Here is a 25,237-nt window from a genome sequence, read left to right on the forward strand (position 1 = left end):
TCCCAGTGAGCAAAGGTGATGGCGCTCCTTAACCTTGCATAGTAGAGGCAATCAAGATGCCTGCGGTTTTCTCACAAGCTACACCAGCTGAAAAAGTCTCTTCTACACAAGTAGAAGCCATGAATCCAACGTGGATAATTGTGACAGACATTTGTGAAATGTAGCTTACATAGCTATTCTCAACCAGAATACTTAGTGAAGATTGCATTGCATTGGTACAGCTTGCTCCCCCCTCCCCCCGCAGGTACTTTTCAAAGGCCAGCCAATTTGAAATCTATAAACACCATGTGCTAGACATCCGGCAGGAAAGTCAGATGTGTGTGTTTGTGTATAATGCTTTAAAACCGTTTTATTAGTCTATTTCCATTAAATGTATGTTAAAGAAATTTCCCCCTTTGCTATATTAATGTTCATTTGCAATGCAGAGGTTCTGGATATTGAATGAGTCAGGCTGTAACCCGTTCAGCAGAGCTGACATTAATCACACCATGGTTCAGTGGAAGTGTCAATGCTTGAGCAATTAGTGTATCTGTACTATGGTGGTTTTGTCACCTGTGCCCACAACGATAAGATCCCTTCTGCTAATAAATCACTGCAAATGACTTGTGGGTCCCGCTAGCTAGCCTGCAAAGTGTATAAAGCAGCATAGTGTATAAACAGCAAAGTTCTTCACACAGCCATTTAACAGGGGGAAGCAGGAGTGTTATAGTGTCAAATAAATGGACCAGAGCACATTCTTAAGCGGCTTCCCCTAGCCCTTACAAATCCTAAAAATGTGTTATCAAATTATCTTCAAGGCTTTGTAACTAAAAATAGATTTATTGGGGTAGGTTTCAGATAGCTTAAAAAGGTACTGGCAGGTTTCAACCACCAAATGATAAAGCAGAACCTGTATTGCTTGGTGATGGGAGTCTAAACTGACTCCTCACCTTCAGCCATCTCTGCTCCTCAACTGGATTGCCGTAAGCCACTGTTGTTCCTGGCTGCGTCTTAGTAGCTACTCTTGTCTCCTTCAGTACTAGGTGTGTTGGCCTATCCATTTTTTTCAGCCCTTTAGTCTTCCAAAGACGCCCCTCAGGCTTTTCCTGAGATTGGTTCCTGCCTGAAAATGTGTCCTGTCAAGTCACTTTTGGGTGTGGAAGGAGTGTTGTGGAAAAATAGAGAAAAAATGTCTTCCTCTCCCGTAATATCAGAACTCAGGATTACCCGGTAAAATTAATGGGTGGAAGATGCGGAACAGACCCAATAAGGTATTTCTTTGCACAGCACACAATTAACCATATGGAATCTGATGATATGGAATGTTGTGGTGAATGACCATAGACTTGGATAGTTTTTTAATCACGGATCAACAAAATGCCTGGACGACAGTTCCATCAATCTGAATACCAGTTGCTGAGAGGCACATGGCAAGGAAGAGCTGCTGCCTTCATACTCTAATATGGGCTTCCCAGATGCAGCTGGCCACTCACTCAAAACAAGATGCTAGACTAGCCAGCCTCCTGATTGGATCCATCAGGACTTTTCTTATGCTCAGTATGGGACTCACAGTTACATTTCCCTTTTGCAACATCTACATTTAATTGCTTTAATTGGACATTTCATTCATAGGTTTATCAACACACTGGACACAAAGCTACAAACAAATGAATATACTGACAATGTAAGGACATGGAATAATTCTATAGGGTTGTATCCAACAGTGTCTTTCAGCTGACAGTAAGCTGACAGGGAAATTGCTGGAAATGGCTTGCTTTCCTGTTCTGCTGACAGAAGCATTGCCATCACCTAAGCAATGACGTTGGATATAACCCATAGTCTTTTAATAAAGCAATGTTTGTGGTGTGTGTGTGTGTGTGTGTGTGTGTGTGTATGCATATATGTACATATATATGTACAGTAGCACCTTGGCTTACGTTTCCTGAGGCTAACGTAAACTTCAGGTTGCGAAAGCGGCAAACCTGGAAGTGTTTCACTGTGTGTGTATGCGCAGAAGTGGTCCCTCCAGTTGCAGAAACCTCAGGAGCTCTGGAACGGATCCCGTCTGTAACTAGAGGTACCACTGTATATATATGTATACACACATACACACAGCCACAATTTTAAATATAAAATACATGTTTATAAATTTTTGTATGCCTTATATTGTAAAAGACAACTGAAAAAACCAAGTTCTGTAATAAATGAGAGACAAAAGCGAAGTAAACTTAGACATGTTTCTGTCCCTACAAAGAGGAAGTGATTTTAAGTTACTGAATGATAGATTACCATGGACCTGGAAGAATGCATGCTGCTGGATGTGGAATGGCCCCCATAGAAGAACTACAAAATAAATGAAAAAGAAAGGGGGGGAATGAGTAAAAACAACACCACGTGGAAAACAAACAAAATGATATAGGTATGAGCAGCAAGCTATAAATGTCCCCATGCTGTCATGTGTTGAAATCTGCAATGAAGGTCATTGCTGTAACTTTTCTGGCATCAAAGAAAACAAGGATAATTTGCACCAGTCCCCAATCTGTGCCTGAATAAGAAACCATCTAGACAGTAGTTTGGGGAAGTGTCAGATTTTGCACCCAGTGTTGTTATTTGAAGTGCTGTCCTTCAGATAGCAGCAACAATGAAGTAAGAGGAGCTTTTCAAACACATGAAGCATGTTTGAGCCATTGTTAAGATTACATTTCCTATGCAATGAGCGCCATTGCATCAGCCCCATTCCATGCAGCTGCATGCAAGCAAGATGCCAAACAAACTAAGCAAAGGAAAGCAAAACAACCAATACACCATCCCAGTATCAAGAACAATGTTTCTGAACTGCTTTCCTTTTAGCTTTAATCATGGTGTCTTGGTTTAGCTTTGAAATTGACCAAATGGTCAAAAATGCAGGAGAATATATTCTAGCTTTTGAGTATTAAATCAGGTAGAACTCTGAAACTATGGTGGTGTGCTCCTGTTCAGGGTTCCAGCCAGACAGCTATGCCCTTTCCCGCGATACTCCATTCCATTCCTCATCTATTTTCTATTTAACATATGCACACACGCACACACAGAGTCAATAGTCTGTGCCCACATAGCATGCTCACAACTGTTTGAGATGGCTCCCCCACACACTTAAGATTTTTTTCCATAAACCTTTGTGTTTTCCCAAAGCCTGCTGATTCCTCCCTCTTGTGTTTGGATGGTACCATTTTGGCTATGTAAAGATCCACACTTAACAGAACAGGGCACAAAATGACTCCATCTATCAAGGTGGCATTTATAAGATCATGTGTACACACCATGCTTCATTTTACAGTCTCCATGTTGGTAGCCATGAGTTGGAAAACCCAGGAGGTGCCCTCTTGTCCCCTGCCCTTCTCCAGAATTCAGCAAATGCTTTTCAGCATGCATTTCAAACAGCCACAGACAGTGGCAATTTCCCTTTATGTTTCAAGAACAAGGCTTAGTTAAAGTAAGGATGTCCCCTCTACCTTTGTGGCCTATGTCCACATTGCCAGGATGCTGAGTGCAACTGCAGCAACACTTGAATAGTGCAGTGGCCAAAATGCCGAGCTTTGATGTGGGGGAAGCCCCCGTTCAAATCCCCACTGAGCTACAAAGGCCACCAGATGACCTTTCACTTAATGTGGCTCAAGGGGTATTGTGAGACTAAAACACTGCTCTGAGTCCCCTGGAGGAAAGACAAGAACCAAGTCAAATAAATAGCCACAGCTTAATCTATGGCTCAGCTGCCTGCCCTATGAAGAAGACAATGGAGGATTTGTTGCTAGGCAAACATATGCTAAGCTAAGCCCTTAAAAATATCCAGAGACACAAGTCATTTGGGTTTAGAGAAATGCCAGGATGAAGGGCTGTTGGGTACTTCTAGGTTGGTGCGTAGCCTTATACAGGTTAACAAGAATCCATGTTGGTATTCAATCCCTTATGTGATTAAAACACTCAAATATAATTTAGATTATTCTGGGATTCTGCACCATTTGCTACATCTTTAAAAGAGGAGACAAATGCAATGCATGAAATAAATTCGCTGTTAGGTTTCTAAGCCTAGCTATCTATATGAATATACCCAAATTTAATGAGTTTCGAATGTTTCTATATTTACAACCACACCCCTCTGAGAAATTTTGTAGTGCAATGCATCTATTATGACATCGTATTAATGCTGACCTCTAGTGGGCAGTTGAATATACAAAAAGAAACACACATAATGTGCACCCTGAAAGCAATGAGCTGAGGGTATAGAGTTGCAAAGGCATAACAGTTTCAGAGCAAAGTTAATTTAACACACAGGCTTTCTATATAATCATATAAAATGCTTCAAGGCTTGGCTGGGGCAAATCTAAGATAAAGCAATGTCTAAGTGAATAAAACATCCTTACAGCACAATCTTGCATGTTTAGGCTCTCCCACTAGCACAGTGATGGAGCACATGCAGACAGTCTCATGTTCAAGTCCTGACATTTCTTGGTAGGGTTGGGAAAGAGCCTTGAAGACACACTAGTGTAAAGAACTAGGGTGACCCATGGTCTTGCTCAGTAGAAGGCAGTCTTCCTATATCTCACTGTGTTTAATGGGCCTTACTCCATAATGCACATCTTTAGAACACCTCCATAAACTCTTAGGATAGCTTTTCTTGCCTGTCAGTTTCCCCCAATGTTGCAAACGCTTACAGAGCAGCACAGAAGTAGTCAAAAATCCCGGCAAGCGCATAGTAACTATGGGCTATTTGGTACATTTGAACCCAAGTTTGACACTGAGTGAACATGCAGTACAACTGCCATGAATCCTGGCTCTCTGTTAAGTTCATCTGAACGATGCCACTGTTGTAAAGTACGTTACAGCCCTACCACATATTACAAGGGCTTTTTTTCAGCTGGAACTCACTGGAACTCAGTTCCTGCACCTTTCAAGTGGGCGCCATTGCCATTGAGAGAGAACGTGGGAGGTATTCATGGTGAGTTCCAGCACTTCTTCTAGAAAAATAGCACTGCGTATTACACTTTCTAAGCGAGCACTTAAAAACAAAAAGTGTGACACGGCCCCAAGGATGTCACTGCTATGGTAGTGTTTTGTTTTCGCTTTCTGGGGGCGGAGTGTGTTGCTGGGGTTTGGGGGGAGCTACACATGATTATTGATTCAGGATAGCAGTCTTGCTTTAGTAACCTTGGAAACCACCCTGGAACTCATGCTACGGAGAGAGTGAGCCAACAAATCTTTCACACAAGCACATTAGTCATTTTCAACTTGACGGTTTAAATATGTGTTCTAACGCCTATCCGTGCACTCGTCTCAAAATGCATATATGCACTTCCAGCATGCAAATTTAGCAACTTGATATGCACACACGTGTCACTTTCATTTCACCTGTTCGCTACTACTTAGCCTCCAATGTCTCTAGAATGAAAAACGAAACAAAAAAACAACCTGTAAATGGTGAAAGCAGATGCTGCAAACAAGCAACACAAGCAGACGTGAAATGTTTTTGCTGATCAATACTGGCAATTAAGGTCTCATATGGATGAAACTTGTGAACTACTACCTCCCAACTAAAATATAAAACCACCACTAGTGCCTTCCTTTTTCAAATGATTTGTAAGAAATATGAGATGGGGTGGGCTGGGCTTTATGTGTATTTTAAGGATAGAGGACTTGACAAGTGTCTTTTGAACATGCCTCAAATGCATTAAGTGACAGGCCATCCTTCCTTTCCCTTCTCTTTCCTTTCTTATTCAAGCTCAAGGTGCTGCACGTGGTTCTCTAATTCCCCATGTGACCCTCACAACACCCCTCAGGAACAGGTGTTGGCTATTCCCTGCATTATTATTATTATTATTATTATTATTATTATTATTATTATTAAGGAGCGGCTTTCTAGCAGTCATGACAGGCTGAAATATCTTGGGTTGGCTGTGGAAGCTCTCGCACAGCCCCTTTGGACCCTCACAGGATATGCTCTCAGATTAAGAAGAGGTAGATCAAAGTGAGTGGTTCGCTGTAGCCACCAGAGAGAAAGAAATGAGCTCTCACGAGCCAGTCCCTAAAGGTGCCTGGAAGGAAATGCAGAGACAGGAGCTCACCTGCTTCATCTCGCTCTTCAGCCTAGTGATGCCACTTCGTTCTGTTTTCGTTGCTCCCGTATGCCCCACTTCATGGATAGATATAGCAGGGCTTGATGTTGAAGAATCCAGAGGACGCACTTAGGGAGAGGGAGGGGAAGGGAAGGAAGAAGAAAAAAACCATTTTTTGTTACCAAAAAATGAAACACGAACAAGAGTAAATTTTAAAAATGGCACTTAGAAGATAAGTGTATTACTGCTCCTTTCGACTCCAAATTCTTTCCCACTGAGAATATGATGGAGGAGATTTTTCATATCGAAGGGGCTTAGATTCATTAAGCTTTCGGAGGCTTCTTCACCTATATAAGGGAAAGCAATAAGGACAATGCAGTTGCTGTTGCAGGAGAGCAAGGTGTCAGTAGAACAGATCACTTAATGAACGGCTCCATTATTATTTCTCAGCTTACCAAATTAATAGCAAGCCCTGCCTTCAGCCCATATCACTTAATGAAAGGTAAGTAGCTGGTGTGATCTTTTTCAGCTGGGTACTTTTTCTGGCTTTCTCCCCTCTGACAAGCCCACATAAATTGCATTAGTACAAAAAGGCTTTGTTTTACACCGAAGGGGATAAATAGCACCCTCTCTCCGCTATGTATATCGCTGCAGCATTCTCACTTCTGAGTCACAGGTCTCAAGTTCATATACAGAACCACAGTGAAGATAATCGTCTATCTTAAAATATCTTCTTTCCCAGCTCCTGAAAGTGGGATGGCAGACAATGAGCCCTTGCTGTCAATCAGCTAGATGCAGTTTAACATGATTGTTTTCCTGGGGCTTTTCATACTTAAAGAATAAAAACGCATGGCATCTGGAGCAGACTTTGTTGAGCATGCGGAAGGAATGCAGGAACGAACAGCAAATCCCTGCGGGTGCTTTTTAAGAAAATGATACCTGCCCAATTCACAGACACAAAACAAAGGCAAAGTAACTTAGTTGCCTGGGGAAAACTTCTGAGTAAACATGGATCAGATTGCAACATTTAACTCTAGATTATGCTGCAAATTCATCCTGATTTCTATTAAAACAATCCTACAGATATTCTGCTGGTGGAAGATCTTAAAACTGTAGCAGCTTATTATATATTATTACTATTTTGTACATTTATTAATGAACATGGCATTAATAATACCATCTCTAGCTACTGTGCACTGTCTTCCAGCAGCACTCTGAATCAAATCTGCTCCAGAGGGTCCCTTAGCCCTCCAGAGCCAATTTTGAAGACTTGTCACTTGCACAGCATTGAATTCCATCCTCCCTCTCTCTACCATCACCTCTGATTCCTTTTCAGAAGCGCACACACAAACTCTCTACATACCGTATTGGCCTGAATATAAGCCTCACTTTCACCCCAAATTCCAACCGTGAAAAGTTAAAGTGCGGCTTAAATTCGCAACCTTACAAAAATAGGCTTTTATGATATCGCTGCTGAAACAGACATACAGTAAAACGGAATGGGTGTGAGTGCCTGTGGAATTTTAATATTCAGGTGTGGCTTATATTCGGGCCAATATGGTATCAATCACACCTACAGTCATCCTGCTTTGGATTCATCCACTGTGAGTGGGGCATCACTCATGGACTGTTCTACTATTGGTTTGTGGCAACAAAACTGGTCTCACCTGAACAATTCAAGCTGCGAGCAAGTTCTGTGGCCATCACTTGAATGATGAGTCCAATGCGGAGCCTGAGCATCTCTGCAAATAGACTGGGCTGTGACCGGACATACATAGCCAAGTATACCATGATTTCCTGTTATGGGCGAGGAGGACAGAGGAAGGAAAAAAAGAGCATTGGTTTTAGAGGCCTTCGTCACGTTTATGAAAACTGCAACACGGTGAGAGAAACAAAGCTGTTTCTTCAAGGCTTCCTTTTGCATTACCTGAGTAAGAACTGCAATGCTGATGTCTTGACCACTGGCTTCATATATGAGTTTGCTTAGTTCCTCAGGTGGCAAAGGCCTAAAGAAAATGGACCATTGATTAAAGACTGCGAGGATGCTATATTTGCCACCAACAATCCTCTGTGGTGTTTATGTGTGTATATGTGCCGTTCTCCCAGGAAAACTACCCAGTGGCTCATGAGAATGTTGTGGTGACTCCACAGATACATCCACATGGAGAAAAATGGGGATCGTCTTCATGCGGGTTATTCCTTGATCATCTAGTCACAACCTTGCTGCTGATCCTACTCCCCCCGATTGCCTTTACTCTTAGATTCCCACTGCACCATTCCTACAGCTAAAGATTGCTAGCAAACTTGCTAAGGTCCTGCATAACATGTTGTTCAGGTCCAGCCTTGCCAAAGAGGACCAATGTCTCTTTTATAATTATTTAACTACATTTCTATTTGCTGTTTCTCAAAATCCTGTACAATTTACAACTAAAAAAACACACGTTAAAAATACCCAGTAAATAAAGGCTGCGTTATTCATTCTAAATATATTATTTCACAATATACAAGAAGACGACAATTAGAGAAGACACAGAAAGTGTGATAAATAAGGCTATAAAGGTGATGAATGCTTACGCTGTTATTGTTTTTTCACGTGGCTCAGGTGGCAGGCCTACTGTAAGTTGCTTCTGGTGTGACAGGAGGTCTGTGCATGCCTAGCGCAGGATAAAAGGAGAGAAGTGGTAAGATTGATCTCTTAATTACGCCACAACCAACACTGTCTTATTTTAAATTCAAAGATATTGCAGGAACCCATATATGCAGCAACCAGCACAGTCTTCTTTTAGATGCAGAGACATTGCTTTGCCTATTCTGTAGCAATAATTAGATAAAGAAGAGGAAGCACCATTTATTGTACCTGTAACAAGGACAGAGAAACTATAGCAAGGTGACTGATCAATCATCCTGCTTGCTGTCCGTCAGGAAAGATGTAATGCCCACTGAGGACATTTTAAGGTGTTTCAGTGCACATGTGTACAGCTCTAAAAGCAAATGTCTCTCAAGATGCAGTGTGTGTGTCTATATATAATTTCCACCCGCACTTAAAACTGTTATGACAGCCTTTATTCCATGGGTCAATTTATCTACTTAGAGTAACAATAATTGCCAGCATAAAAGCAGTAGGAGAAATTCGGCAGCAACAGTGCAATCAGATGCACAGCTTCACAAAAAGATCTAAAATTCAGTGGATTAAAAGTGTACATATCTAAAAAGATCTGGCTTTAGGAGCTGAAGTGCAAGCTTCCTATAGCTCAGAGATGCGGGGACACACACGTAAGTCAGGGATATAGATCTGTGGCCCTGCAGATGATACTGGACTAGAGTTCCTGACCACTGGCTGGTTGAGGCTGATGGGAGTTGGAGAGCAGGAGTTTTGGGGGGGGGCACTGGCTCCCCATCCTTGCTACAGTTAAACTGGATGTATGAACCTGGATGGGAAACTTATGGGAGTCCACTGTAATAGTAAAGCAAATGAGTTGCTCCCAACTAAGTCACGCACACAATAGGCTAAGTGAAATAAATGTACTTAAGTTAGTAGCCTAGTTCATTGATTTCAGTGGGTCTACTCTGAGTGTTACTTAGCTGGACATAACCCATCTTTTTTAGAATAAATAAAACCTAGCAACGAGTTGCAAAATGTATTGCAGGCACATTCTTCTAGTAGCAAAAGCAGATGTATCCCCACACCCAAAGACAAAAAGAAGAGCAAATGGAACAGGTAAGGCCTTGGGTTGATTAACATTTTATGGCCTTTTAAATGTGTTTGTGGGAGGTGGGGTATTTGTTTGCTTTTGTTCTATTATGTATTCTGTATTCTCATTTCATGTATTTTTTAATGTCCTGTGATCTTTGGATGAAGGGCAGCATACAAATTTAGTAAACAAATAAATGATATATACTTGCTCCGCACCTCAGCTAGGACTTCCACTCTTTTTTGCAGTATGCCAGAGATATAGCGGATCAGCCCCCATTCTTGGTTCAGGCCTGCTTTGCTGTAGAGCTCATTGAGAAGACAATGAACTGTGATTCCACACTGGCCATAGAGACATGTTTCCCAGTCAAGGCCTCTTAAAATGCAAAACCAGAAATGGTTAGATGTACTTATAAACTAATACATAGCTATTACACACACACACACGACATTTTCATTGTAGAAATAAGGGAAATAGCTGAAAGTGTGTAGAAGTTGCAAGAACTCTATATTAGACCGGAGTTCTAAAGTGATGCTTCATCGTTTTGAACCTAATGACCCTGGATCCCTCCATGATGGGAAAAAGGTGAAACATAAATGTAAGACATTGTTTAATTGTATTACATTTATGTCTCTCCCTGCTTCCTTCATGGAATCCAAGGTGGCATATGCCTGGTTCCCAAGTGATCTCCCAGCCAGACACTGCTAAACTCAGCCCTGCATAGCCTCAGCAACATAGTAGTAGCCTCATGTGCCTTCATAACTTTCTTAAGCAGAAATATATAGCAGTCAAGCCATGTACAGCATATAACTGGAACTCCACAGCAGCAGAATAATAAAAATCGAGAGAATGTGATAACATACAATGATTATTCAGCCAGCTAACAAGCAATGAAGCAAAAATTAAAAATATAAATTATGGCATCATGATTCCCACTTATTTCTGTAAAGATGCCCTTCAAGCTTCTGATCAAATTCCAAGCAAGTACAGAAGCCCATACTTTTCCTGACTATGATATTTAAGTCATCCTACAAACATATGCAAGATATGTTAACGAGAGTAATCATCAAGTTCCTTAATTTTTAAAGTACTTTTGTTATGTGTGTGTGTTTTTGGTAGCCTGTATTTTTTAGTTTATTGCAAAATAAAATCCCATTGACAGTGATTGTGGGAAGTTCCATCCCGAAGTTCCCCCCATTTACCGCTCAAAATAACTTTGCATGAATGTAGCATCAAGCCCTAAAATAGCCAGATACGAATACAAGAGGCAGGTGTCCTATTGCATCTTGCACTGTGACAAGTGGAATGGTCAGCTCTGCAAACATTAATACAGAAGATCTGGCTAGAAACTAGACAGCACTTCAGACAATTTTGTGGGTGTGCTAAAAGGCAACAGAATGGGAAATGAAAACCTTGTAATAAAACATTAGGAATACATAACAGTAATCTGAAGGCTGAAACCCATGTCAGAAGCTGGAACCCTGTGGCACTCCAGATGTTGGAGTCCAACTCCCATAATCCTTGACCGTTGGCCATGCTGGCTGGGACTGATGGATGTTGGAATCATCCATCTTGAGGGCCACTTTCCCCATGCCTGCCATAAGGGAGGTCACAGCTGTCAGGGTCATGAACAACAATAATCCCAGCTAGGCGCTTTTACTTCCTAGAAATGCCACCATTTAAAAATAAACAAAATTTGCTACAAAGATACTAGGAAACTTACTTTATTAGATAAAGGATGTACAATATATCTGCCTGGTCATGTAAAGTGGGACATTCCTTTAACTGCTCTACTAATTTCACACAGTCCAAATCGCCGTGAGCATCTTTTGGCAATTGAAGAACAGCCTCCGGCTCCTATTAATCAAAGACAAACTTTAAATGACCAAAAGTCAAACAAGGCCTGAACATGAAAGGTTGCTCTGTAACTCATTAGCTATCGTTACTCCCTGGGAAACGTGAGGGGCCCATAAATGGAATTATAGTGGTACCTTGGGTTACAGACACTTTTGGTTACAGACTCCACTAACCCAGAAATAGTACCTCGAGTTAAGAACTTTGCTTCAGGATGAGAACAGAAATCGTGTGGCGGTGGCGCGGTGGCAGCAGGAGGCCCCATTAGCTAAAGTGGTACCTCAGATTAAGAACAGTTACAGGTTAAGAACAGACCTCCAGAATGAATTAAGTTCTTAACCCGAGGTACCACTGTACAGAATTGAGACAGTGTTTCTGAACGCTTTTTACATTTTGTTTAACTAACTTTATTGCAGGTATATGGATGAAAAGAGTGTCGGCTGGAAGTTCTACAGTGTGGGCTTTAAAAAAAAAAAAAAAACCACCACTGGGTAACTAAATAAAAAAGAGATTCAAGCAATATTAGTTTTGTCTTTTAAAATAATATTTGCATTTAATACCCATGGGCCTTCAAACATTAAGCCAGCTGGGCTGTACATGTGTAGGGTGACCTCCTTGCTTTGAAGCAGAAGAGAAGTAAAAACCAAAAGGGGAGGGAGTCTCTTATTCCAAAAATATAGGGTTGCAATGTGTACTCAAGCCATGTGTCTGCTGTTTTGCACGCCCCAAATAAATGAGCTGTGTGCTGAGCAATTCTGCAGGAGCTAGAATGCAGTCCTCCTGGACTCAGGGAATCCAGCCTGCATTTGCTGCAGAGTTATGAAGATTCAATTATGTATCATTAGTCCTAGTGTGGTCTGAAAGCAAGGAATTAACAGCTCTTTTGTCATGAAGCAAGGAACAAGCTTTCTGAAGGCTACCTCTGCTTCTTGAACTGACCACTGAATTAACATCCGAACAATAGATTACAATGCTGCAATATTTCCACTTACTTCCCACACCATACTAATGTGATTCCACCTCCTTATTTCAGGAACTCGTGCACTTTTTTAATACTCCTTTTTTGCAGGAATAATTTTAGTTCTATAACTATTGAAGAGCCTTTCAGAAGCTAGTAATAATCTTCCCTATGAAAAAACCTTCTGGTTTGTAGATGGTTATTCTACTGTATTAGATTTGCTCTGCTGATTTCAATGAATTGGAATGGGTTCCCATGTTGTGTGAGCAGAGTTCCAATGACACAATGAGGCTTCCCCTACCTCTCCCCCCCGTACAGTCCCTCATGCACACCCTACCGCAAGTCTGCTCTGGAATAAGAATGAGCAGAGGAAGAAGTCCCATTGTGCATGGACACCACTGGATGCAACCCAATAACTTTGATTGCTGCCGCCATATTTTAGTGTTCTAATGTTTCTGGAACCAATATGTTGCATTGTTAAATTGGGGCTTTATTTTGATGTCAGTCATCTTGGACTCCTTAAGGTGGAGTACAAATGATTTAAATAAAATAAACTGTTTCAGTTATGCACATGTATTTGTTTTTCAGCTTCTTCTATTGATTAAAACGGTAAACAAAGAGGTAGGTCATTATGCTTTCCAAATGTGAACATTGCAATGGCTTACTTCGTCCACCAGTGAATGTGGTGAGTCAACAAGGTTCAGAGATTTCCGGTGGGTGTTCAAAACCTTTGTAGGCAAAGACATCGAAACATCTGGGAAACAAACAAACCAGGTCATTCTAAGTACACAGAAGTGCTATTGTAAGAGCCCACAGTGTTTCGGATACTAAAACATTATATTAAGGACCTAGTCGTGCAGTACAAGAAAATACGTGTAACCAACACCACTGGAACAGAGAAAGATACTTTGAGGGGGGCAATTCAGAATGTTGATATATTTCATTAAATTTATACCCTGCCCTTTATCCCAAAAGAGTCCAGGGCAGCAGCGCTTCAGCTTAAGTATCCTTTCCCCTCCTCTTCTGCAACTCACTTCCTTCCCAAGTAGGAAGAAAAAAATATGTAACATCCAGTTAATCCCTCTGTTTCTCCCACCTGAAATCAGCAATCACTGTAATATGCTAACACATTTTCAGGTCTGGAGAAAGATAGTATCTTAAAATGCAGAAGTTAATGTCAGCATGCTTTGGATCAACACCGGACAGAATGCTAAGCATCAAGTGTGTATACCCTTTAAAGGCATGTTCACATTGCAGAAAATTACACTTTTTCTCCCTAGTATATCCAACTAATACTCTGTGCAATTTGCAGTTAATTATCAAGTTCTGTCCCAATTTTCACTGTATTTCTAGGTTTTAGCACCTCGCAAATGACGTACAGCACCTATTGACCCATGATGTCCCTTGGCAACAGTAATGATGATTTTAACAAATATTTCACGACATATTCCCTCCTTCAGATTCGTAAGTGTTTTTTTTTCATCATTTACAATCTGATTATGCACTTATCTCCCTTATTCATCAGCTCAGTGGACTAGAGAGTTCTCTGTAGCTTTCAATTTTTATTATTGACTTTACACATGTGGTCACAATGTGATGCTTATTACTGAGAACTTTTGACAACAGAAATTGGTTGCAAATTGTCCCATTTGTACATGCCATCATACTGTCCACTTCAACTTCAGAGCTTCAGTGATGACAAGCTAATTGTCCATTACACAGAAAATGAAACATTATTTCAAAGGAATTGTGCTATAAGGAATATTTATTGGTAACTAAAATTAGCGTGGACTAACCGTTTTAACACTATTCTTAGCTTTAGCATCAATTTAGCATTTACAGGCATTTCTTCTGTGAAAGTTTATAAAACTCAAAATGCTGTAAAAACTTACTGGGAACATCCAGACCCTTCGTCTTGGCCATGATTGACAGTATTTCTCTGGTAGAATGAGCAGCACTAAACACATAGCTTGAACCAGATGTTTTTGATATCGGAGGCAAGTGTGATTTAAGAGCAGTGCTCTGTAACATTGTGTTTATATACTGGTCCAGTTCGTCCTGGGATTCTGTCAAAACAGGTTCAAAAGGAAATCAGTTTGAAAGAGACACTGGAACTTTGCTTCCTTCTGACTGACATCACCTTTTGGCATCGGAAAAACAATACAGGTAAAACAATAATAGTAAATAGTCACTAAGTCATTTGTTAAAGAAAAATGATTAAATACAATGATTAAATGTTTCAGGCCGTGGCAAGGCAATGCAAGGAACTCCCTGTTTGCGCAGGGGTTGCATTCCGGATCTTCGTGTGTGTCGGTGAGCGCATGTAAATCCTTCCTGTTGGCAGTTGTGCACCAATCTCACACACCATTCACATGCACCCTGTCAGAGGCTTAGTGCTGTCCAGCTGGCCATAGATAAGACTCCAGGCTCCCAGCCAGTTCCAAACAATTGATTTATTTGACAAAGTTCAAATGTACATCTCCAGCGTTTCCATTAACCTCCTTCCCCTTGTGCGCAGTTGCTCCCTCTAATGTTACTTCCTCCTTTTCCGCACCCAGCATGCAAGTCTGCGAAAACTCCTCCCCTTACTTCCTCTGTGTACAGCATGACTTGTCCCAGACTCATCCTCCTCCCCCTCTACGTCAGACTGACTGTCAGATGACAAGCTGCTGATAATCTCTTTAGGCTCTCTATAACTGCTGGTTTCTGTCCTTTCATCTTTTCCCGTTTGCCTCTCCCTGACACACCCTGCTCATCTGCAGCTGCTACAGATGCTCACAATATCACCTTCTATTGTTCAGGAAGAGGTTAACTTCCCAGCCCTTCCCCTGTGAAGGAATTAGGGCCAGGACAACGAATCCAACACAAATCCCAGGCTTCCCCTTTTCTCCCTCAGACCTCCATCTCTGCTCAGTCTCATTTCTTCCTCCATGTGGCCTTCTGCAACTCCTGGTCTCTTCTCTCCCACTTCTATCAGTGTGATTCCTCCACCCCTCTGGCCCTACTGTGTTGCTACAGTCTATACACCTCTCTCTAATCACACACAGAGGAAGGGGGGGGAGGGTCCTCAGAGACAAGAGAGATCCTAAAATGAGACTAGGATATAAGGAAATTGGACATAGCAGCATACCATGAGCCTCATCAGAAGGCTGCAAGGTAACAGTTTTCCCCGCAACAGTACAGAACAACATTTATAGAAAATTCAGTAATAAATACAATTCAACAATACATGAATATAGAAGACCTATTCTATATGCAAAACTTATTCCATGCAGCTTGAAAATATGCAAACATTTAAATAACAGTGTTTGGTGTGTGTTTTTTTAAATATGTCCACTGTTAGCTAGATGAAAAGTACTGTCCTCAGTCAAGAGAAATGGCACCAAAAATACTTTTTTGGAAATGGCGGCTTTTGTCAGGCTGTATTTGAAGAGGGTCCTCAAACACAGAGCCCAAAGTTTGCACACTGAAGATTTCAGCTTTAATCCCTATTGTTTTCAATTAAAGGATTTCAGAAAGCAGAACTGGGATAGAGTTCTGTCTGAGACCATGAAGAATGACTCACAGTCACATTCACCTATCTGTACATTTCATTTAAAACATGCTGTTAGAGATCCCTCAAATTTCAAGAACAGCATGGGCAAAACAACCTCTCCAGAAAGCCAACGATTCCTTTATGATCCGATTTAAAATATATTCCTCTGACATTGGCTTTGAGATGTGTTCACTTTGGCAAGTGTGTGTATAATTTGAAATAATAAAAAACCAAAACCAGTATTACCTTTGCTGCCGAAGTCTGCATAATCTAGTTCATATCCACTTTCAGGGCTGGAATAACCTTCATTGTCATCATCAAAGAGCTTCCCATCAGAATCAGGGTCGAGAAAGCTGAGGTTTGTATAGAATGAAGTGGTCAGGAAGTCTGAAAACTTGCCCAACTTCACCCTGAAGAACAAACATCAAAGCAGCCAAAGAAAAGAAGATCATTTTATATGAATGCTTATTGCACTAGATATAAAAGTTTTCCCACTATAATCAGCATTTGCTATGTTTTTGACTATTGTTGGCACTGTGCAGAAGAGGGAAGCACAGCTCTATACAATCATAGCTAAATGGTCTCTATGCTGGCAGCAACTCTTTCTTTGATTACTAGATGCTATTACTAGATGCTATGGGAAACAACAGGAATGGGCATCAAGACCACACCCTACTTGAGAGCTACTCCAGGGTATCTAACTGCCCACTTAGAGACAACACACTGGACTCAGCCTGCAATCCGATACAGGCAACCCCCCAATTTCCATGGGATTTGCATTCCAGGTCACTGTGCATGTCAGTAGAATATGCATAAGCCCAGCTTTCCCCCATTGCAACCTCTTCCAGTTCTGAAGAAAGGCCCACGTGTGCACAGTTGTGTGTTCTTTGAATGCGTGCAATACAGGGTTTGCCTGTACATGCTTAATTGAGAGCAACTTCCATTGAGTAGATGTGCAACCTGCCAAGTTTTGTTTTTTTTAGTAACTCCCATGCCACAAACTTATGTGCATTTATAAAAAACTAAATTTCATTAATGCAATTTGCTCTCTGGTAATGCATGCTAGGGACGCAGGTGGTGCTGTAGGTTAAACCACAGAGCCTAGGACTTGCCGATCAGAAGGTCAGTGGTTCGAATCCCCGCGTTGGGGTGAGCTCCTGTTGCTCAGTCCCTGCTCTTGTCAATCTAGCAGTTCGAAAGCACGTCAAAGTGCAAGTAGATAAATAGGTGCTGCTCCAGTGGGAAGGTAAACGGCGTTTCCGTGCACTGCTCTGGTTCGCCAGAAGCAGCTTAGTCATGCTGGCCACATGACCCGGAAGCTGTACGCCTGCTCCCTTGGCCAATAAAGCGATATGAGCACCACAACCCCAGAGTCAGTCATGACTGGACCTAATGGTCAGGGGTCCCTTTACCTTTAATGTGAATGCTACTTTTCCTGCCCTCAGAACAGCATACAAAACAAACATGATTAACACACAAGTCTACAATGACAAATGACTCGGGAAGTACGGCGACAACCTCAAAAGAGACTAGTGGGGGCAAACCTATGAAACACTAGACAGAGAACACAATAGTCTGATGACATGTTTTGTCAAAGCCAGAGAATGAGGAATATCCTCAGGCGTCAACGGGATTGTGGCACCTACCTGGCCCCTCCAAAGTAGCCATCCCCAAGTTTTCTTACTGTGGCAAGAATTGCTGGATCAATGTCAGACCCATCATTGGCTAAAAAAGAGGAAAACAAAACATGCATCTTGGCAATAGGTTCCTTTATCAACTCATTTTAAAAATAAGTTAGCATATCCAATGTGGAATACTTTTTAAAAATAAAATAACCAAAAGAAAAAATGAAAAAGTGTATTGCTGACTGGTCTGAGTTTCCCTTTTGTAAGATGGGGAGGGGGAGAAATCTCAACTATAGGCATTTTAACTCAGTCCTACTGAGTTCCAATGTGCACCATATGTGCACCATATACTGGCATTCTGTTTTACTACCACTTCACTTATTAAATCTGTTTGGGAATAACAGTGAACCATCTAGCCAGGCGTCATTCTACACAGACAAGCAGTGGGTTTCAGAAAGCCGTATTTTTCCAGAGCCACCTGGCAATGTCAGGGTTAAACCTAGAACCTCTTGCATATAAAGGAGATGGTCTCCCATTTTGGTTCTATAAAGGAGATGGTCTCCCATTTTGCTGCTATGATCACAGAGTACTTGTTCACTACATGAACTGTATATTTTTATCTTCACTCTAATCTGGTGTACCCCTATGAAGAGCAGGGTAAGGATACACAAAGATGTCTCAGTAGCTATTTCCATAAGTGGGGAACACGGTTGCTAGGGAACTCCAGCTCAAAGAGGCTGCTGCTATTCGCAGCATCAAATCTAAGGCCATGGACGAGAGGAAAGCACTTTAGACTGAAACAAAAAAATAATAATACTAATTTTGGAACTTAAATACACACCCCACAGCTTCAAATTGCCTCTTTTTTTAAACAAAAAAGCCAGATTAATGTAAAATTTATCCTGAAAAGTGGTCTTGCATATTCAGAAAGTCGTTTGTTTCTCTGTTGGATAGAATCTATCCCTGCCTCTTATTTTTCATCCAGTATGGAATGTAAAATAAACAAATAATGAAAAAGCTTCTATTGCCAATGGCATGATCATTCAGAAAAAGCTGGGTCCGACCATAATATACAAGGTCATATGATAAAGGTCACATGTTACTGACTGAGCATTGTATTGGTTATTGGGAAAGTGAGGGTTGGTCTTCCTGTAATCCTCCAACATGAAGTGAGATAAGCCAACTCTGTTCGTAGCATCTCCACAATCATCCGATTGTCTAAAGCCAAATAGAAGTGATGCTGATCTATAAACTGGAAGGAAAAACAAATTGAAGACAAGTGCTTATAGATTTCTTTCTCGGCAAAAGCTTTGTTACCATTAGTTCTATGGAAGCTCATCACAACCCAGGGATAAGGGACCCCATGACTTCACCTGCAGCTCTCCCCCATCCTTGATGGGGAGATGTTCTCTAGCTACCTCAGGAAGATCCCCATCCCTATGTGCTCACTATGTGCATGTGTAATTAGCAAGACTAGTTTTCTCTTTTTGGAAAGCTGATGAGCTTTTCAGTATTCCTGTTTTATTTCATTTCTGTGTGTAAATGGCTGGAATGAATTTGGTACAAGTTTTAGCCTACATAACGTCAAGAAGGGCTATGCAAATAAGCAAAGTGTTTCACCAGCAATTGGGAAACAAGCTCACCTGTGGGGTAAAAGTAAATATTTGATTTCTTATAACATAGAGCTTAGATGTTCCCAGGACACCAATATGTCGGTAAGGTCTTCCACTCAGCTTCATGCTCTTGTTGCGGCCTGGAAGAACAAAAGAATACAGCTAACATTTACTTCTGCTCTTATACCACACAAATTAGTCTTAAACAGTTTGCTGTCGGAAGCAAGATATAAAAATCATGAACATTTTCCTTATATTCCAAAAGGCTTTAAGGCTTGTTCTTTTGCAAAGCAAGTAGTGCACTGCTTCAGCATGAAATTTCGTGGAAAGGCACTGCCTAATTCATGAAATCAGTACAGTGGTACCTGAAGTTACGTACTTAATTCATTCCGGAGGTCCGTTCTTAACCTGAAACTGTTCTTAACTAGAGGCGTGCTTTTGCTAATGGGGCCTCTTGCTGCCGCTGCGCCGCCGGCATACAATTTCTGTTCTCATCCTGGGGCAACGTTCTCATCTTGAGGTAACTGTTCCAGGTTAGCGGAGTTTGTAACCTGAGGCGTTTGTAACTCGAGGTACCACTGTAGTACCCTTTTGAGTGGAATTAGGCCAATGTTACTAACATTAGAAAAGCATTGTATCAATCCTACTTTTAAATAAAAATATTGTAACACAAGCCTATATGTAGGCATAGAGAAGAGGTGTATAAAATTTGCAAGCCTCTCCCTGGTTCTTCTAATACCAATTATTTTTCTAACACTTTGCACACACAACACAGTCCCAACTAGAACATTTTTGCCCAATTCCGTTACAATTTCTTGTCAGATCAGTGAAAGCAGTGCTCTGCTTATTTACATTTTACATAAATAGTGTTTTGATTTTTTTTCTGGCTTTATTTAGATAAGTTTAAGAAGAATGGTTAAAATCTCTATGGCTAGAATTTTCTTGGCCAACACTCAGCTGCTTTATTATCTGCTTATCATTAAATGGTAACAGAAAAGCTTATGAAAGCATATCTACTATAGAAGTCTTTACTGTTGCAAAGATTTGTGTTGTTGTTGTTGTTTTTTAAAAAAAGCAATTGCTATAATCCAGCACACTGGTGTTCAGGCCTGGGCTCAGAACTACAGGGGGAGCTTCCTGTGTGCACAGGAAGGGGCTTGATGAGATTGACAGGGGGTGGGACCACACAGATGTCTCACTGCCAGCGTTTGTGCCCATTTTCCCGGCTCCAACCTGACTTCCACAAAGTGAATGAAAGTCTGAAAGGAGAAGTGGCTGTGCTCATGGAGGCTCCTATGGCATCAGGTTCCCGCAGAATGGAATTGCTTAACTGCATGAAGGAGCATTTTTTTAATAAAAAAAATTACATCAGCTCCCTCTTCAAATCTTGTTCAACATACAGAGGCTGGAGGAAAAGGAGCCAGCATTGGTGGAGAAGCCAGAGGCATGCTTCCATTCCCCTTTAAATCATATGGTGTGCCTTACAAAAGGAAATTCAGGAGGCAATGAAACTGAGTTTCCAACAAAGCATATAAGGGGCACATTATGCGTCACAGACAATGTGGCGATGGTGCTTTGTGAGCTACAGAACTTCGGACTGTGCTAATATTTCAGAATTAAAACGGGCATATACATATACAGTGGTACCTCAGGTTAAGTACTTAATTCGTTCCGGAGGTCCGTACTTAACCTGAAACTGTTCTTAACCTGTAGCACCACTTTAGCTAATGGGGCCTCCCGCTGCTGCTGCGCCGCCGGAGCACGATTTCTGCTCTCATCCTGAAGCAAAGTTCTTAACCCGAGGTACTATTTCTGGGTTAGCGGAGTCTGTAACCTGAAGCGTCTATAACCTGAAGCGTATGTAACCTGAAGCATATGTAACTGGAAGTGTATGTAACCTGAAGTGTATGTAACCCAAGGTACCACTGTACTTCCCCACAATTTCAGTTCAGAATGACATGTGATTTTAAACTTGCATTCCAGACAAGAAAATGACACGGGAATTGAGCAGCAAAGATGGGTAAGCAAATGATCAGGTTTCACAATCCCTTTGTTACATCACCTACCAAGCTTGGCATACAGATTGCTCAGAATCCGTGCTGGCTGAACTCTGGTCGGGTTAATGTCAGCAATGCTCTGAACATGGATTCCATGGTGTCTCAACAGCTTCTTAATTTCATTTGTCTCTGCTATGACATTTACTGCACAAGAGAAAGAAATTATAATAAAGAGCAACACTTCAATATCTAAAGCAAAAAAAAAAAGTCATCTGGAAATACTATACTATAGCTACACATATCTTCAGGAAGGATATAAGCGACATTTTTTCCCCATTGTAGTAACACCTAACTGCCTAAGATAATCACGGAAGAATGAAAGTTGTTATACGGCTATCCCACATGGGTATTTCCTGAGACTTGGGAACATAAAAAAAGACACGTTTGGACATACTGGAGTTTATCTAACACTACAATAATAGAAGCTCAGCTTAGAATGGATGCCAAACTGACCAAGAAAGCTACCATTGAGCAACTTACCGTATTTTTCCGTGTATTGGATGAGGTTTTTTGACTAAAAAATCACGGCAAAAAACTGGGGTCGTCCAATACACAGATAGTAGCATGGCGGGGGGGGCGGGGAGAAGTGCCGCGCCACCAGCCATTTGGTTGGCAGAAGCGCAGCTTCCCCAGATGCCATGGGGAGCGATCTGGGGGGAGTTTCCTGCCCACAGCTGGGGGAGGGATCAGTGGCGTAGTGTGGGTTGTCAGCACCCGGGGCAAGGCAAGTAATTTGCGCCCCCTAACCCGTGGATTTTAGTAGAGGCAGAGAGCTGCGAGTGCGAGCGCACCCCCCAGATGTTGCGCCTGGTGCAGCCGGCCCCCCCTGCACCCCCCACACTACGCCACTGGGGGGGATAAGCTGTGAGCCACCAGCCAGGTCTTTAGGGGGGAGCACAAATTCACCCGATGCTGCTGCGCATGGGAAGCACTCCTTGGATTGTTTCCCATGCGTGGCGGCATCAGGGGAGGTTGCGCTCCTGCAAACCAGATGGCTGGCGGGAGCGCCACTTCCCCCGATGCCACTGCGCGTGGGAAACGATCTAGGGAGTGTTTCCTGCCCGCAGCTGCGTGGGGGGAGAGGCTCAACAACTCTGGGCCATCTCCTCTCATTTTCTTAAAATTTAGTCCCCCAAAATGGGGAGGAGTCTTATACAAGGGGGCGTCTTATAGACAGAAAAGTACGGTAGTTAACAAGCAGAATCAATGAAGGTTTCCTTCAGAAAATGGAAGACTTGCCCAAGTGAAAAGAACAAAAAGGGAAATAAACTTGGAAGCTAAAATGCAAGGGGACAAGAAATAACTGAAAAGAAAGTAAAGAAGTTCAGAAGCATATCACTAAAAGAAACAACAATAATAATGATAGCGACAATAATACCATTTGACTACTTCAGAAGCAGGGAACCAGTTAGGGAAGTGGTTGGAGCATTAGACAACAGGAAAGTTAAAAGGGGTGCCAAGGAGATTGCAGAGATGAATTCCCTGCAGCTTTTAGTTTTATTATTTTTATTAGTTATTAAGAATTTTTACTGCCCTTCATCCAAGGACGACAGGGTGGTTTACAATATAAAACACAAAAAATACAATCATAGTAACAAACAGAGAGAGAGAGAGAGAGAGAGAGAGAGAGAGAGAGAGAGAGGTGGAATCTACACGCATGTAAAAAAAATTCTGAAAATGCTTTTTTAAAAATTGAATTTTCCATAAGGCTCACCATTGCCATCTAGTGTCACATTGCATATTGCACTTTAAACATTTCCTTTGCAGTCAAAGTTTAAAGAGCCATAGATTGCTTAATTAAGCCAAAGGTCTATTTCCGCTGCAAAAGACAAAGGGCAGGAAGCCGTGTCTGAACTGACATTCTGAAGAAGGGAACCTAAAGAAGTAAGGCACACAACGAAGATGGCTTCCTGACAAATTAAAGAAATCAAGAAATTGCTGCGCTTCGATAGTACCCTCCTGATAGCTCTTGATGCAACTCAAATGTGAAACTGCTGACCTTCCAACAAAAACAGGTAACTGCATGACATCAGCCTGAGAAAGTATCCACACAGCAACATATGCTTTGCATAGTGCTGGCTGCAACACTCAGCATCTTCACTACTGCTTAAAGGTAAAGGTAAAGGGACCCCTGACCATTAGGTCCAGTCGTGGCCGACTCTGGGGTTGCGGCGCTCATCTCACTTTATTGGTTGAGGAAGCCAGCGTACAGCTTCCAGGTCAGTGGACTAAGCCGCTAAGCATGACTAAGCCGCTTCTGGCGAACCAGAGCAGCGCACGGAAACACCGTTTACCTTCCTGCCAGAGCAGTACCTATTTATCTACTTGCACTCTGACATGCTTTTGAACTGCTAGGTTGGCAGGAGCAGGGACCGAGCAACGGGAGCTCATCCCATCACGGGGATTTGAACTGCCGGCCTTCTGATCAGCAAGTCCTAGGCTCCGTGGTTTAACCCGCAGCGCCACCCGCTTCCCTCACTACTGCTTACCAGCACTGAAATGTAAGGACAGGAATTTCCCCCAGGCAGTGACCTCCAGTAGTTTTTCCTAGCAAACTTTCTTACTGGCTGCCACTGCTATTTTATTTATGTATTAGAACACTGACGAGTGTGAGATGGAGAGGTAAAAGCACATCATTTTTATTTCCTTTTTCCTTTAATTTGTGCTGGGGTTAAGTAAAAAATTGTGTAACAATAACCACCAACCTTGAACAACAACATCGGGCTTAAAAGCGGTTGAAAACCTTCTGTTTAATGGATCGATTTCACCAGTAGCCAGAAATCCCTGCGAAGGTGAGGAAAATTATACAGATTTAAGCGAGTGCATTCCTGGAAGAAGGAAGCTTCATGATCGTGCAAAACCATTGAGGTTTCGGACAGCCTTGGGTACCAAGATGTTGTTGGACCACATATCCCTCACAATTGGCTGCACCGGTTAGGGCTGGTGGGAGTTGGCATGCAACAACAGCTGGAGTCCCAAAGTTAAGAAGAAGGCTGGTCTAAGTGGGCAGAGTTGGCTCCAATAATTTTCCAGTTTGAAAATTATTTCCGCCACTGCTGAAAGAAATCTGATCTCTAATGCAACTAGAAAAGGGGACGATAAGGTCAAAGGAACCTGTCATAATTGTCAAAGCTGTGTCAAACATAGTTACCTCTGCTAGGAGGGCACTGAGAATGTACAATGACTGGCCCCACAGATGAGGAAGCTTTCCAGCTGGGACACGGTCCACTGTGTGAGGATTCTCATACTCTTCATTCACCTGGCAAATGAAACAAATAATGCGAACAGGTTCACACATCACACGTACCGAGGATTTATGAGGGTGTAGCACTTGTTAAAATCTAAAGCTGAATACAATCCCAACGGTTAAAATATATCACAGAAAATGGACAACACTACATTCATACTTAATTGGGCGAAACACATGGTGTGTCAGAGGTTGATGATTTACAAAACCAGGTATGTTCCAAATTGTCTTACCTTATCTGGAGGAACAGCGTATAGTTCTGGCATCAGAAGAATCCCGTTCTTTTTCCTAATGAGTATCCCCTCCAAAGCATCTCTGTACTCTTGTACCTACAAAGTGCAAGACAAGGACCAAGGAACTGAAGTTCACGGGTTTTGGTTTTTTTAACAACTGGAAGAGTACCTATGCGGTGCTGGGAACCCTGGAAACATCCTCTTTGTGAAAAGTGTCTGTGTCAGAGACCCCATGGACAAAAGAACATAAGAAGAGCCCAACATCCCTCTCATACAAAGACCAGGCCTTCTCTCGCCCCCTTCAATGAGTGAAGCACCTGATGCTACAGTTTTAAGGCCACAGGGTTGAGTTTAG

General features: G+C 41.9%; 1 protein-coding gene across 3 annotated transcripts in view; it reads right to left on the reverse strand.

Annotated features, from left to right (window-relative positions):
• Nucleotides 1–25,237, reverse strand: part of PHKA2 (phosphorylase kinase regulatory subunit alpha 2) — a 53,490-nt gene that overhangs the window by 7,877 nt on the left and 20,376 nt on the right. Inside the window, exons 12-30 of one of the 3 annotated variants that reach the window (XM_083734201.1) lie at nt 24,883–24,978; nt 24,554–24,661; nt 24,108–24,186; nt 21,412–21,546; nt 19,376–19,485; nt 18,840–18,984; nt 17,754–17,832; nt 16,354–16,517; nt 14,465–14,638; nt 13,238–13,326; nt 11,484–11,617; nt 9,979–10,135; nt 8,643–8,722; nt 7,996–8,074; nt 7,736–7,865; nt 6,314–6,415; nt 6,078–6,196; nt 5,365–5,394; nt 2,269–2,322 (exon numbers count right to left, since the gene is read on the reverse strand). In XM_083734201.1, the coding sequence (XP_083590327.1) occupies nt 2,269–2,322; nt 5,365–5,394; nt 6,078–6,196; nt 6,314–6,415; nt 7,736–7,865; nt 7,996–8,074; nt 8,643–8,722; nt 9,979–10,135; nt 11,484–11,617; nt 13,238–13,326; nt 14,465–14,638; nt 16,354–16,517; nt 17,754–17,832; nt 18,840–18,984; nt 19,376–19,485; nt 21,412–21,546; nt 24,108–24,186; nt 24,554–24,661; nt 24,883–24,978 (2,064 nt within the window). The remainder of the gene's footprint in view (nt 1–2,268; nt 2,323–5,364; nt 5,395–6,077; nt 6,197–6,313; nt 6,416–7,735; nt 7,866–7,995; nt 8,075–8,642; nt 8,723–9,978; nt 10,136–11,483; nt 11,618–13,237; nt 13,327–14,464; nt 14,639–16,353; nt 16,518–17,753; nt 17,833–18,839; nt 18,985–19,375; nt 19,486–21,411; nt 21,547–24,107; nt 24,187–24,553; nt 24,662–24,882; nt 24,979–25,237) is intronic. The other 2 variants (XM_083734202.1, XM_083734203.1) reach the window with 2 other exon arrangements.

The sequence above is a fragment of the Podarcis gaigeae genome (assembly GCF_964106915.1).
Source record: "Podarcis gaigeae genome assembly, chromosome: 4".
In the NCBI taxonomy this organism is placed as follows: domain Eukaryota; kingdom Metazoa; phylum Chordata; class Lepidosauria; order Squamata; family Lacertidae; genus Podarcis; species Podarcis gaigeae.